The sequence below is a fragment of the Canis aureus genome, chromosome 14 (assembly GCF_053574225.1).
Source record: "Canis aureus isolate CA01 chromosome 14, VMU_Caureus_v.1.0, whole genome shotgun sequence".
Taxonomy (NCBI): domain Eukaryota; kingdom Metazoa; phylum Chordata; class Mammalia; order Carnivora; family Canidae; genus Canis; species Canis aureus.
In genome coordinates, this window is record NC_135624.1 from 41,317,355 (window position 1) to 41,333,001 (window position 15,647).

The 15,647-nt window shown below is 48.7% G+C and overlaps 1 protein-coding gene across 5 annotated transcripts; it reads right to left on the reverse strand.

Moving 5' to 3' along the window:
- Positions 1–860: 860 nt before the first annotated feature.
- ZNF16 (zinc finger protein 16) lies at positions 861–15,271 on the reverse strand. Of its 5 annotated transcripts, XM_077847766.1 has the most exons (3): positions 15,149–15,271; positions 12,347–12,551; positions 861–4,230 (listed from the first exon to the last, which is right to left on the reverse strand). In XM_077847766.1, the coding sequence occupies exons 2-3, from the start codon at positions 12,540–12,542 to the stop codon at positions 2,384–2,386; spliced, it is 2,043 nt and encodes a 680-aa protein (XP_077703892.1). In that variant the 5' UTR covers positions 12,543–12,551; positions 15,149–15,271; the 3' UTR covers positions 861–2,383. The 5 variants fall into 5 exon arrangements, 3 of the variants coding, with proteins under 3 accessions (XP_077703892.1, XP_077703893.1, XP_077703894.1); XM_077847767.1 differs by lacking the exon at positions 12,347–12,551 and having other exon boundaries at positions 15,149–15,261; XM_077847768.1 differs by lacking the exon at positions 15,149–15,271 and having other exon boundaries at positions 12,453–12,551.
- Positions 15,272–15,647: the final 376 nt, after the last annotated feature.

Below are 15,647 nucleotides of genomic sequence, written 5' to 3' on the forward strand. Positions count from 1 at the left end.
TTAGGGGGAGCCCGGGTGGCTCAGCAGTTTAGTGCCACCTTCAGCCCAGGGTGTGATCCTGGAGTCCTGGGATGGAGTCCCGTGTCGGGCTCCCTGCGTGGAGCCTGCTCCTCCCTCTGTCTGTGTCTCTGCCTCTCTCTCTCTATAATAAATAAATAAAATCTTAAAAAACAAAACAAAACTTGAGTTTAGTTAGTGATCTCTACCCTAAGCAACTCCTGAATAATAGGTGCTTGCTACCCTATTCCCTTCTCATTCATGACCTGGGATGGTGGACCACCGTTCCCCTGGGTCATTGGGCCCCTTGCTTCTGGGATCTGTGTGCAGTAATCTTGTGACTTTAATTCCTTTGTGTGAGTGTATTCAAACTGTGCCTTCAATCAAAAAGACCCCAGGGGGCAGCCCGGGTGGCTCAGCGGTTTAGCGCCGCCTTCAGCCCAGGGCCTGATCCTGGAGACCCGGGATTGAGTCCCACATCGGGCTTCCTGCGAGGAGCCTGCTTCTCCCTCTGCCTGTGTCTCTCTGCCTCTCCTTCTCTCTGTGTCTCTCATGAATAAATAAATAAAATCTTTAAAAAAAAAAAAAAAAAGACCCCAGGGTTTTCACTTTCCCAAAACGGGAGCTTGGATGCTGAGGGAGCTATCTGGTGACCTATGTGGGTAGCTTGTACCTCCTCCTTCCACAGCTCTTAATGTGCACATTCCTAATTTACTACTCAGCTCTGCCTTCCTAACAAAACTGGCTATTCCTGGTGTCATCCCCCACTTCCCATCTTCACTGGTCAGTCTCTCATTTGCTTCAAGTTGTCAACTCAAAGGACATCTTGGGGAGGCCCCTGATAGCCTCATTTAAAAGACCCCTTCAAAACACCTGTACCTTATTTCTTGCTTTCTTTTGCTTAATAACAATCATAACCATTAGGCCATTTTCTCTACCCAATGGAATGTAAAATCCTCAGGACAGGTGTTTTTCTTTCTTGTTTCCTGCTGTGTCCCCAGCAAATGGCATGTAGTATGCATCAAACAAGTATTACTGGAGAAAAGGATGGACTCAGGCTGGACAAAGGGGAAAGTGAAGCCAGAGAGGGTTGCCTGACAGTAAGAAAGAAAAGGGAGGTCTACATGGGGCAGAAAGAGGAACAAATGAGCTGGAGGGTTAGCACAGCAATGCTATCAGCAAAACTGCAAATGTGGCAGTTTCTCATCTAGGGTGTTTCCTTGGGAAGGTGGGGCTGAAGTGGGGTGAGCAGTGATGGCTACTCTGATGGCCTCTCAGAGAAGGGGAGGCAGCCCAGTGTAACCCCAGCCTGACCTGTGCACCCTTGAGCCAACTGTCCCATACTTCCCTTCAAACCTCTCCTTCCTCATTTGTAATTGATGGCCTTGCTCCTACTTCCTTGAAAGAACAGAAGCCAAGCCCTTACCATCCTGCACACCCGACTACATCAGCTTAATGCCTTTCCTCCTGGAAAAACACAGGAGGGGCCTCTCCGTCCACTTACCCTAGGACACCCCCCAGATGAGACCTGCTGGCTGGCATCTAGGGGCCTTTCTAGTGGCAGATGTGTTGTTTCTGGGCCAACCCCCACAGCTCATGGAGAAAGGCACACTCTGGGAAACTGAGGGGTCAGTCCCCACCTACTACGGATGCTCACAGGTGCTCTATAAATGGTGATGAACGGGCCTGGGAGGTTGTGAGAACAGGAGGGGTATGCAGAGGGCAGGGCTCTGTGGGGCCAAGAACCAGGACCGTAAGGTGCAAAGCCAGAGGATGGGAAATAGCTGCATGTGTAATTGTGCAGCAGCCCTGAGTGGGACCATAAGGCATGACCTTAGACTCAGGTACAAAGGACAGGGGGCAGGAATCCTGCACCTAGTGGGTACATGGGAGGGACAAGAAAGAGTGAGGAACTGGTGGTAATGAGTACACACCATTTCTGGGGAAGGATGACTGCAATCAGACCTGAAAAACTCTCGACCTGATTTTTATGTAAGCAGAGTATCAATTATAACCATAGACACCAGAATTCACTCTTTATGAATAATTGCCAAAGAAAAGAGTTACTGTGGTTATTTCGAACCAAATGTCAGTTTACTTTTTTGGTTCTGTTTGATTATAGTAATAAACTCTATTCATGAATACGCAGCATCTATCATCTTTCCCCTCCTAACAATTGTGGGAGTCTGGTAACAAAATGTATAAGCAAAACAAACAAGAACCACGGGGTCATAGGAGGCAGGAGTGATGGTAGGGGAAGGAGGGTCTGGGCTTTGTGGACAGTGGGATGTGAGGGGGAGAGGGTAGCAAGAATCTAGCTTCAAGTCTGGAAGGTGAATGAAGCCAGGACATGGCCAGAGGAGTCAGAATGGAGCTGTATTCCATTTCACTCCCTGGTGTGGATCAGCTGGTGCTTGACCAACTTTGACCGCTGGCTGAAGGCTTTCCCACATGCAGAGCAGTCATAGGGCTTCACACCGGTGTGGATCCTCTGGTGCTGGATGAGGACTGAACGCTGACTGAAGGCCTTCCCGCACTCACTGCACTTATACGGCCTTTCACCAGTGTGGATTATCTGATGTTGAATAAGGTGTGAACTCTGGCTGAAGCCCTTACCACATTCTACACACGTGTACGGCTTTTCTCCAGTGTGAACTTTCTGGTGGTGAATGAGGTTTGAGCTTCGGTTGAAGGCTTTACCACACTGGCTACATTCATGGGGTTTCAATCCATTATGGATTCTCTGATGCTGAATGAGAGTTGAACTCTGGCTGAAGGTTTTTCCACATTCAGTACATTCGTAGGGTTTCTCTCCGGTGTGAACTCGCTGGTGAAGGATAAGGTTGGAGCTCCGACCAAATGTTTTTCCACATTCGCGACACTCATATGGCTTGTCACCTGTGTGCACACCCTGATGCTGAATGAGGGCTGAGCTGTGGCTGAAGGCCTTCCCACAGATGCTACATTCATACGGCTTCTCTCCTGTGTGGATTATCTGGTGCTTTCTGAGCACTGAGCTGTAACTAAAGGCTTTTCCACACACATTACATACATGAGGCTTTTCTCCAGTGTGAATTCTCCGATGCTGAATGAGGCTTGAACTCTGACTGAAGGACTTCCCGCAGTCACTGCACTTATAGGGTTTCTCTCCAGTGTGAACCCTATGATGCTTAATGAGGTTGGAGACCCGGCTGAATGGTTTGCCACACTCATTACACTCATAAGGTCTTTCCCCAGTGTGAACTCTCTGATGCTTCCTCAGATGTGAGCTCTGGCTGAATGCTTTCCCACACTCATTACACTGAAAAGGCTTCTCACCAGTGTGAGTCCTGTGGTGTTTAATGAGATTTGAGCTCCGCCTAAAGGCCTTCCCACATTCGTTGCACACATACGGCTTCTCTCCAGAATGAATTCTTTGATGTTGGATGAGGTTTGAGCTCCGCCTGAAGGCCTTCCCACATTCACTGCACTCATAGGGCTTCTCACTCATGTGAGACTTCTGGTGCTTCTTAAGGCTTGAGTTCTGGCTGAAGGCTTTTCCGCATTCACTGCACACATAAGGCTTCTCTCCGCTGTGATTAATCTGATGCCTAATGAGGTTTGAGTGCACACTGAAGGTTTTCCTGCATTCACTGCACTGATAGGGTTTTTCACTCACATGAGACCTCTGATGATTTTTAAGGAATGAGTTCTGGCTGAAGGATTTTCCACATTCATTGCATACAAAGGACTTCTGTCCAGTATGGATTATCTGATGCTGAATAAGATCAGGGTTTCCTCTGAAGGTTTTCCCACAATCATTACATATGAGTGGGCTTTCAGCTATGTGATGCTCCTCATGGCTACCTAAGTCCATACTGTGCTGGAAGCTGTGGCCACACATGTCATACAGATGTGGCCTCTCTTCTGTAGCAATTCCCTGAGATGCCGTTGGGTTTGGGCTCAGACTGAAGCTTCTTACAAAGTCATCACAGCCCAGCTCTTTCTCTAAGGGGCTCCTAAGGAGCACTGCCATTGGAGTGAAGCCCCCCTTCTGGTAGAGTGACTGCACTCGTCTCTTACTGTCAGGGGCTCCCCAATCCCTCTCTAGTACATCATCACAGAGTTCTCCAAGCTCAGGCACCTGGGAAAAATCACTGGTATAGTTTTCTGATATTTCTTCCTGGGATTCCAAATCCTCAGAAACTTCTTTCTTCTGAAGAAATTCCTTGCTCTTAGTCCTGGTGTCCCAATCTGAAACGACAAACAAAGTCACTTGGAAGGAAACAGGAAAATACAGATGACACATCTGGGAATGAGTGACCCACCAGGGGTTGTAAAACTCAAGAGGACCAGGGAGGGGCTGGGAGGGCTTCGAGGGGACGAGGCAGCAGAGCCCTAAACTACAAGACTGACACTTGGGATCCCTGGGTGGCACAGCGGTTTAGCGCCTGCCTTTGGCCCAGGGCGTGATCCTGGAGACCCAGGATCGAATCCCACGTCAGGCTCCCGGTGCATGGAGCCTGCTTCTCCCTCTGCCTATGTCTCTGCCTCTCTCTCTCACTGTGTGCCTATCATAAATAAATAAAAATTAAAAAAAACAACAACAACAACAAAAAAAACAAGACTGACGCTTGCTTCCCTGACCCATGTCTCAGGAAATCACCACTCGTCTCCCTATTGGTTCAAACCAAAATCCCAGGTGCTTCTCAGCTGCACCTCCCCTCTCCCACTGCAGGTCATCAGCAAGTCCTGCCAGCTCTCCCTGGAGTGCCTCAAGTCCAAGTGCTCGCCACTCTCCCTGTACAACATTATAAGCTTCATGCTGTATTGTTAATCACTGCGCCCTTTGGTCTTTCCCACTGTGTTTCTTGCGCCAGTAGTTTTCTTAGCACCAACTAATGGCATTCAGGCCTTGCCTCAGGAGTCACCAGTATGGAGAGGTGGGCTCTCTGCCGGCAGGTGCAGAGGGGCCTGTTCCCTTCAGAGAAGCAACAGATTCTGTCCTGTTCAACAGAGGAGGCTTCAGAGACTGCCCTGCCCTACCTAGGCAGCCCTTACCCCCCCCCCCAACCCTGCAATTCTGGCTGCTGCTAGCTGGACAATCTTTGCCCTGGTACAATGATGAAGCCACTGTGTCCATCTTTCTGAAGGCAGAAATGTGCACAAGGTTCCTCATCAGTCAGAAGGGCTGTCACCTCCCCCTCTCTCTTCACACCCGAAGGAACAAGGAAAACATCACTCCCCTGGATCTCACTTGAATGCAGATCTTAAGTCTCTGTCTCATTCAAATGGAGACACCCAGACCACTCTGCTGCAATCTTTCCCTGCCTGGATGCTGAGAAGCTTACCTGACCTTGTACCTACCCCTCCTGTCCAGAGACATCCTAGCGACATCAGAGCATTTCACCTTTCGCCCAGGCCCTTCCTGAGCTCACCTGCACCCCTGCTCTTGTTCCCTGAGCACGATGGATACACTTACCTTAAGATCTACCCCACTTGGAACTCTCCCCAGATGGTCCTCATGCTCCTTCTTCTTTTTTTTTTTTTTTTTTTAAGATTTACTGATTTTGGGGTGGGGGACAAGGGAGGGGCAGGAGGAGAAAGAAACTTAAAGCGGACTCTGCGCTGAGCACAGAGATGTACACGAAACTTGATCTCAGGACCCTGAGATCATGACCTGAGCTGAAATCAAGAGTCGGACACTTAACCAACTGTGCCACCCAGACGCCCCTCCCTCCTTCACCTCTTCCTGGTTTCTGGCCAAACACACCTCACTGGAGAGACTTTCTCTGATCACCTCCCCTTCTTGCTGTCTCCTGTGCAGCCTGGCTGCTCCCTGACAGGGCTCCATGTCCTGAGAATGGCCACAGTCATTGGTGCAGAGTAAGTGGGTGGACATCCCTCCCCGTGATTCCTTGGACTCGCTGTCCTCTAACCTGTCCCTCAGTCCACGCTAACATTGCCTCTCCCCTCCTGGGAGTTCTAGGACCTAACAAAACAGCACTGCGTCCTTGCCTGTTCTGGATACTTCTGTTCCCTCTGGAGCCACCAGAATGATGTCAATGCAGACCTGGCATGGCCTCACACTCAGCCTATCTGCCTGCCATGCCCACACATGTGGAAGCCCCTGCACACTTCTTGCCCTTTGAATGGAGTTTGTGTCAGACTCTCCTTGGAACTCAGCCATGTGTCTGGCACAACATATGGGGACTGTGCTTTACCCTCCTGCTGACTCTCAGGTAGGCCCATCATCACATGCTGCACATGGGCTGACCCTGTTCTTCTGTGAGCCTCAGAGCTCCCCAGGTCAGGAGCCCTGGCTCTGGGGTGTCTAGGAAATGTCCACATGATGCTGGGCTGTTAGGAGTAATGAGGGAAGAGTTCACTGAGGACTGCAGGGACAGACAGGAAGGCTGCTATGGGAAACAAGGGTATGGACAGGATGGCCCAAAGCACACTATGCCCCCCACTGCTCCCAGTGACTGACCCAGCGACCCTCTCACCCTCCTTTGGCTGCATATGGAGTAGGGACCAGAAGGCGATGCATGGGAGTTTCTATTTTTCTACACCCTGAAAACACTTGTTACATATTTAAGTATTACAACCACTTTAGTGGGTGTGAAGTGGTATTTTCATTGTGGTTTTGATTTGCTTTTCTCAAAAGACTACTGAAGCTAAGTAGTTTTTCATGTGATTGTTGGTCATTTGCCTATTTTCTTTTGAAAAGTGTTTCCTCAAGTCCTTTGCTATCTTGAAATTGGGTTGCCTTTTATTGTGGAGTTCTTTATATATCCTGGATACTAGACTGTTACCAGAAACACAATTTGCAAAGGTTTCCTTCCATTCAATAGGATGTCTTTTTACTTTCTTGATAAGGTCTCTTGATACTCAAAAGTTTTAATTGTGATAAAGTCCCACTTACCACCCATCTTTTTCTCTTATTGTTCATGCTTTCAGTGTCATATCTAAGAATCCATCGCCAAACCCAAGGTTATAAAAATTTACATCTAAGAGTTTTATGATTTCAGTTCTTTATTTAGGTTGTTGGGCCATTTTGAATTAATTTTTGGTGTGAAGTAGTGGCCCCAGTTTATTCTTTTGCACACGGATATCCACTTGTCCCAGCATCATCTGTTGAAGACTTATCTTTCTCACTGAACGGTCTTGAGATCCATGTTGCCAATCGATTTGTCACAGATGTCTGGGTTTATTTCTAGACTCTCAATTATCATCCAATGATCTGTATGTTTAGCTTTATGTCAGTACAAAACAAAAAATTTTTATTATTGACACTTTGTAGTAACTTTTGAAACTGGTATGAGTCCTCTTTGTTCTTCATTTTCTTTTTTTTTTTTTAAATTTTTATTTATTTATGATAGTCACAGAGAGAGAGAGAGAGGCAGAGACACAGGCAGAGGGAGAAGCAGGCTCCATGCACCGGGAGCCTGACGTGGGATTCGATCCTGGGTCTCCAGGATCGCGCCCTGGGCCAAAGGCAGGCGCTAAACCGCTGCGCCACCCAGGGATCCCTGTTCTTCATTTTCAAGCTTGTTTTGACTGTTTAGTTGTAATTCTTTATGAATTTGAGGGCTAAGTTTTCAGTTCCTGCAAAAAAAAGCTGTTGGAATTTTTTAAAAATGATTTTATTTATTTGTTCATGAGAGACACACAGAGCAAGGCAGAGACATAGGCAGAGGGAGAAGCAGGCTACATGCAGGGAGCCCGATGCAGGATTTGATCACAGAACCTGGGATCACCACCTAAGCGAAAGGCAGATGCTCAACAACTGAGTCACTCAGGTGCCCCTGCTGCTGGAATTTTGATATGATTTGTATTGAATTTTTAGATTGCTCTGGATAGCACAGACATTTCTAACATTATTACGTCCAATCCATGGACTTGACATCTTTCCAATTGTTTAGGTACTTGCTAATTTCTTTTGTCATTCTCAGCAAACAAGCTTTCACTTCCTTGGTTAAATTTATTCATAGATACTTTTTTTCTTTTTTAAAGATTTTATTTACTTGAGAAAGGGAGGGAGAGAAAGAGATGAGGGAGGGGCAGAAGGAGAAGCAGACTCTTCACTGAGCAGGGAGCTTGATGTAGAGGTAGATCCCAGCACCCTGAGATCATGACCTAAGCTGAAGGCAGTTGCTTAATGGACTGAGCCACCCAGGTGCCACTATTTTTTTTCTTTTGATGCTATTTAAGTGAAGCTTCCTCAATTTCATTTTCAGATTAGTCATTGCCGGTACATAGAAACAACTGATTTTGTGTGTTGATTTGTACCCTGAAACTTGGCTGAAATTTATTAGTTCTTCTACTTTTTAATGGATTCTGATAGTCTACATATGGGATCATGTCCTTTTGAAACAGAGATAGTTTCTATCTTCCTTCTCCATCTGAACGTCTTTTCTTTTTCTTCGCTGATTGGTCTGGTTAGAACTTCCAGTACAATGTTGAATAGTAACGGTAAACAGGTATACCTTCCTGATCACTAGGATTTTCATCTTTCACTATTGTATATAATGCTAGCTGCGGGTTCTTCATGAATGCCCTTCATCATGTTAAGGAGGTTAGCTTATATTGAATTTTCTGAGTGGTTCTTTTTTTTTTTTTTTGAATTATCACAAAGGGTGTTTGATTTTGTCAAATACTTTTTCTGCATCAATTGAGATGATTATGGATGGTATTAATGAGATGATTATGGGTTTTTTCCTTCATTCTCTTAGTGTGACTGGTTTTGTTACGCTGAACCTTTGTGTTCTGGATTACATCCCACGTGTATTTTATTCTTTAGTCACTTTGGTAATTTTTGTTTTCAGGAATTTCATCTAAATTATTTGTCAATGCACAGCTGTTAACAGTCTTCTATTTATTTATTTGTTTATTTATTTATTTATTTATGACAGAGAGAGAGAGGCAGAGACACAGGCAGAGGGAGAAGCAGGCTCCATGCTGGGAGCCTGACGTGGGACTTGATCCCGGGACTCCAGGATTGTGCCCTGGGCCAAAGGCAGGCGCTAAACCACTAAGCCACCCAGGGATCCCCCAACAGTCTTCTCTTAAACTCCTGTTTACTTTTGTAAGATCAGTAGTAATGTCCACTTCTGAGTTTTATTTATGTCTTCAAAGGTTTGTCGATTTTATATTTCCTAAAAAACAACTTTTGATTTTGATTCTCTAAAGTTCTACCTTCTATTTCATTTATCTCTCCTTTAATGTTTTTTTTTAAATTTTTTAAAATTTTTATTTATCATAGTTACAGAGAGAGAGAGAGGCAGAGACACAGGCAGAGGGAGAAGCAGGCTCCATGCACCGGGAGCCCGATGTGGGATTCGATCCCGGGTCTCCGGGATCGCGCCCTGGGCCAAAGGCAGGTGCCAAACCACTGCGCCACCCAGGGATCCCTCCTTTATTGTTTTTTATTTCCTTCCTTCTGTTTGCTTTGGGTTTAGTTTACTCTTTACGTAGTTCCTTAAGATGTAGTTAAGTTACTGATTTAAGATCTTTTTTTCTTTTTAATGTATCCATTTACTGCTATAGATTTCCCTTTCAGCACTGCCCTTACATACTGGAAGTTTTTGTTTGTTTTCATTTGTCTGCAGGTGTTTTCAAATTTCCCTTGTGATTTTTTCTTGACCCACAGGTTAACAGATTTTTATTTTTTTATTTTTAAATTTTTAAAAAGTTTTATTTATTTATTCATGATAGACAGAGAGAGAGAGAGAGAGAGAGAGAGGCAGAGGGAGAAACAGGCTCCATGCCGGGAGCCCAATGTGGGACTCGATCCTGGGACTCCAGGATCGCGCCCCGGGCCAAAGGCAGGCACCAAACCGCTGAGCTTTGTAATTTACCCAAAAGCATATTTTTAAATTTCTACACATTTGTGAATGTTTCACTTTTCAGGCTGTGGTTGGCTGAAGATAATATGTTACATGATTCCAACTGTTTTTATATTGAGATTTGTTTTGTGGCCTAACAGGTCTACGTTGGAGAATGTCCAGGTACACTTAAGAAGAATATGTACTCCTTTGGTGGAATTTATGTATATACATGTCTATTGGGTCTAATTGATTTATAGTATTGTTCAACTTCCCTACCTTTTTTTTTTTTTTTTTAAAGATTTTATTTATTCATGAGAGACACACAGAGACACAGAGACAGGGAGAAGAGGGCTCCCTGCAGACAGCCCGATTCAGTACTCGATCCTCAGATCCTGGGATCACACCCTGAGCTGACAACAGACACCCAACTGCTGAGCCACCCAGGTGTCCCTCCTTACAATGTTTTTGAACCCATGCTTTTCTGCCCTAAGTTTTGAGTTAGGCAAAACAGAAACAAGTGCTTTGCATCAACCCTTTATCCAATCCCCCACAGGTTAGGACAAACAAAATTATTTTTGAGTAAGGTCTTATCTGATCCCTTTGGAATGAGGGACCATGATCCCACACTGGTAACATAAGATGCTCATTTTAAGACTGCTACTGAGCCAGGGAGTGTTTGGGCACAAGCAAGTAAAAACACCACAAAGCTTTCCTACCATTTTTAAGTGGCCTTTTTTTCTTGATTTAGCATTCACCTGATTGCTGTAAACCTGTTTTCTAGATTTAGATTCCTGACAAAATTGGTGCTAGCAGTTTCTACTTTTTTTTTTTTTTTAAGATTTTATTTATTTATTCATGAGAGACACACAGAAAGAGAGGCAGAGACACAGGCACAGGGAGAAGCAGGCTCCACGCAGGGAGCCCAACGTGGGATTCGATCCTGGGTCTCCAGGGTCACATCCTGGGCCAAAGGTGGCGTTAAACCACTGTGCCACCCAGGCTGCCCCCTTTTTGTTTGTTTTTAATGTTTATGTGGAGGACTTGGTATTTTGAGCTACGTACTCCAACATTCTGTTCCACAGTGGCTTTTTAAACAGGAGTTACCATCAACCTAGGTGTTGTTTTTGTTTTTCTTTTTAATGGAAGAGGGCCTGGCCTCCCCCACCATTCTCTGCCCAGCATACCCTTAACCCTTTGGTTCACATTCTGCCTCTGTCTGGGGTGGTCATCAGCAGGCCTGCCTCTCAGGGCCACTTCTTGGGACCTCATCATGTCTCTCATCCCCTAATACTCTCCTGCTCCAACATACCCAGGACTGCCTTGTACCATCTCTGCTGTTGAAGGAGGACATCAAGAGGATGTGACCACTGGTTGACTCATGAGCTGGATCCAGGTGACCGGGTTCCTCATCCTTTCCCTGTCCTTGAACATACATTCTGCTTGCCTTCCCTGCTCCTAGAAGCTGCCCCAAGGACACAGCCTTGAGACAATGATGTGGTGCTGACACCATCTAGACAGTATATGTAACTAAATCCAGTTAAGGCCACTCTATCAACTTTTAAGATTTTGTAGGTGGGTGCTAGGGTTCATTCATATTGCAGCCTTCCAAGACAAGCCTCTTAAATAAGTTCCCTTGCTTATTAAACTGTCACCTACAGGGATACCTGGGTAGCTCAGTGGTTAAGTGTCTGCCTTTGGCTCCAGTCATGATCATGGGGTTCTGGGATTGAGTCCTGCAGCAGGCTCCCTGTGGGGAGCCTGCCTCCCCCTCTGCCTGTGTCTCTCATGAATAAATAAATAAAATCTAAAAAAAAAAAAAAAAAAAAAAAACCCTGTCACCTACCAACTTGGGTGTCCTGCCTTGTTCTTCAGACTCTCCTTTCCCTTTGTATACAAAGGCCAGTTTAAGTTATACCTGTAAAGTTCGCAAGGTTTGTGAACCTACACTGCCATTAGCCCAACCTTCCCTGGCCAGAGTCTGACCAGGGTCTTCTGTCCAGATATCCTGATTATAAACCATAGGTCATGTAGTTAAGAGGGGCCTCCAGTAAAATAGCAGATCCCAGTGAGGGAGGCTTACACTGAGTGACCATCCTAATCACTGCTGATAGGGCCACAAAAAAGGCAAGCTAGTTGGGGGCTCCTCAGGAAAGGACAGTCTAGTAGAATTCCAAAGTGGAGGGGAGTGGTTAGGTAGTGTGAATATAGCCAGGAGGGAGCAGGATCACAGCCTGAGTTAGGGCAGTACCCTGAGTGCAGGGGACCACCATCAGCCTGGTGGCTGGGCTGGGCAGGCCTCAGCCAGTGACCCATTACATCACAGCTCTCTATGTCCAGTGGGGAAACCCAGTGTCCTGCCCAGGCACCAGGACAGCCTGGAGCCAGGCTCAATTCCTCTCTACTCTCTAGCCTAGGCCCTCAAGTCCATGGGGTAGCCCATCCCTCATAATGATATGGATGTCTCTTGGGGGTAAGCACAGGGTGATGCAGACAAAGTCCCTCCAGAATAAGGGCACCAGTGGGAAACTTGCTCCCAGTACCTGGCTGCTGATGGTGAGGGGGGGTGGTTCCTGGCTCAGTGTAGCCACAGCAGTGGGGATCACGGAGTGTAGATCCAGCATGGGTCACAGCAGGAGCATCACTCACACAGGCCTGGGCTGCAGGGATCCAAGGGGATGGTCCAGGAACTGAGGGCTCCATTTCTGCCTCTTCAGACCGAGCTCTGAGGCTAGGCATGGCTGGGACCTGGAGACCAGCAAGGATGCAGGTGAGTGTACCGAGGGGCTAGCTCCAGGGAGCCATACCTCCACCTGGCAGGGGTCTCTTCTACCCCTATAGTCTGAGACCTGACGTAGACCTGGTGCTGGGTCTCAGGGAAGAGGTAAAATGGTGATCTCAGGGCAAGGTGAGCAGTGTCCCATGGGTATCCTGGAACGGCCCAGGCCTGCCATGATAGGAGAACAGCCCCAGAGCCTACACCCACCACGCTGGGTCTACCTCTCATTCCTGACACAATGCCCTGAAGGTGGACCATCAGATCCATTCACAGTAGAGCCGCAACATGGTCATCAGGTGTCTGAGTCGTGCCCTCCCGGCAGTATCTATAGTAGGTATCCCTGTCTCTATCCCCGACCTGCCTTCCCACTTTAACAGTGGTTTCCTCCCAGGCTCCTCCTTATCTCTTCGTGCTGGTTCACCAGGGCTTACTTTTAAACCTACGCCGATTTCCTTAGTTAAGGAAGGAATCAACAACCTTATCCTGTGACGATTCCCAAACTTGGGCTCATCTCCAGCTCTAAATCTTCCTTCTGAGGAGATACAATTCTCCCACTGATACGATGAGTGCCCCTATGGACCAAGAGTATTTCCCCCACCTCTCCCTGCCCTGTGTCTGCAAATGCACCATGCCCTGCTCAATGACCCACCTGTATTGTGGCAATGTCCCTTGGCCCCTTATCACGCTGCACCACTGACAGGTGACGATCACCTCTTTGTCTTTCAAGGGTGGGGAAGACAAGTAGGAAAGGCTGGAAGAAGCCCACAGTGGACGGTGCCTGCCTCCTGGGTAGTGTGTAGAAGCCCTGACAGTTGTTTTGGCTTTCTGTAATCCAAGTGCCTGAATTAAGCTCTGATTGCTGAAGCATGCACTGCAAGCAGGCATCCATGTCAAAGATGGAATAAATGCCAGCCACTGGACTCCCTGAAGAGCCAGGCCACCTCCCCTGATTGAGCCTCCTTTGTTTTAGAGATCTTGGTTGATTCTGATACTGGCCATTTGGTCCACTTGTTATTTTTCTTTTTCTGTATTTGAAATTCCCACTCTTATTTTATTTTATTAAGTACTTTTATTTGAGAGAGAGAGAGAGAGAGAGAGAGAGAGAGAGAGGGGTGGAGTGTGAGTGCGCACCAGTGGGGTAAACGGCAGAGGGAGAGAGAAGCAGACTCCCTGTTGAGCAGGGAGCCTGAGTCAGGACTCAATCCCAGGACCCTGAGGTCATGACCCGAGCTGAAGTCAGACACTTAACCAAATAAGCCACCCAGGTGCCACTCTACTCTGTTCTAAATTCACCAATAAAGAGTGAGCCCATGAAACCCTAGGTCTCCACCCTTGACCCCAATAAAAGCAGAAGCCCAGGCCACTGCACCTGTCTTTCTCATTACCGGAAACCTCCCTTGTGGCCCCAGGTGTGCTAATTTGCAGGCCCTCTGAGTAATAAACCTTTCTTTTTTGAAAACTTCCTAACGGTTGTCACTGAAGAGCATTCTGAAATCACAGTAAGAACCACAAGGGATGGTCCACCCAAATCCTTGGTTTGTGACAGGCTGAGACCAGGACAAAACAGGAGGGAGCAAGGAAGCAGTACCCTGCGGCAGGCAGGCATTTAAACAAGGCCCAGGGAAGCGGGTTTAGGCAATGCCTGGTTAGAAATTTGGAGAACATGAGGTAAAGGTGTGGACCGACCTCAAAAGCAGGGTCGTGGGGTACAGACGAGGCCGTAGCTGCTTGACGGTGGCACAGGGGCCACGTTTCTGTATCAGGACAAACAAACCGGTGCTCCCTGGAATGGTGCGGACAATCGTCAAAGCAAGGAGAGCGCGGACTAAAGTGCCTGGCCGGTAGCAGCAGGACAGAGCAGGGGTTGCTTCCGCGGGCCGGGGGTCTTCACCACACAAATGAACATTTGCAATATTCACTCGCTTTATTTAAAAATTCTTGAAATCATCCTCACCGTCACTGAATGAGGGCACAGTCACGTGGCTCAAGATTCAAAGGCAAAGAAGGACTTCTGGAGAAACACTCCCAGCCAGCGGCTCAGCTCCCCTCCCCAGCGGCTGATGTGCCCTTCCCGAACGTTCTACACTCCTCTCACGTCTCGTTTTTCTCATTCAGTAAATGTGGGGCCACGTCCGGGACACAGACCGAACCTGCGGTAACCTGAACGCCCTGGACCTCCGTGTGCAGCTGCGAAGCCCTCCAACCCGGGCATACGGCACAGTCGGCGGCGGGGGACCCCGCAGAGGGAGTTCCGGCGTGGCCCGTGTCATTACCGGAACCGTTGCCGACGCGGACACAAGGTTCCCGCGCAAGCCCTGGGGCCTCGGGGACTGGGGCGGTCGGCCGGAAGGCGCGCGCCCCCCGGCCTCCGGGAGCCGGTTCCCCCGCCTGAGACTCCGCGCGCTGGGCGGGCCGAGGCCGAGGCCGGCGCCGCTCCGCCCGCACGGGGACCCCGCCGGCCCGACCGCCCCGCGACGAGGGCCCGCTGCGCCCCACCCCGGCCGCCACATGCCGCCCCCGCCCCCTGCCCCCGCCGCCCTGCCCAGGCCCCGGGGCCGGCACCCACCGCGGGGCGTCCGTGTCACGGCTTCCCGTCCGCTGGTCCTCCCCGCCCGTGGGTCGCTCCGGTCGCCGCGCGCCGCCGTAGGACGGCCGGCTCGGCCCAGAGGCGGGGCCGGAAATCCCTCCCCCGACTTCCGGGCGGCGGCGGCGCTCTAGGCGGCGGAGGCCCGGAGACTCGGTGGCCCCGCCGGCGGCCGGCGAGAGCGCTGGCTCCCGGGCTTCCCCGAGGTCGGAGTGGCGGCCCGCGCGGTGCTCGCCGCCAGTGTGGAGCCGGGGCGGGGCCCTGAGCCGCCGGGCGGGCGGGACACGCGGAGTCCCTAAGGAGACGCCACGCTCCGTGCGGCTGCCCGGGGCACACTGAGCCCGAGGACTGCGGGCGCCGGCAGGTGCATTCGGCGGGAAGAAGGTCAAAATTAGAAATCTGTAATGAAAAGTTCGCAAAAAATTCTTAAATATTGGAATTTACGAACATTGTCTACGTAATCTTTTTTTTTCTTTTTCCT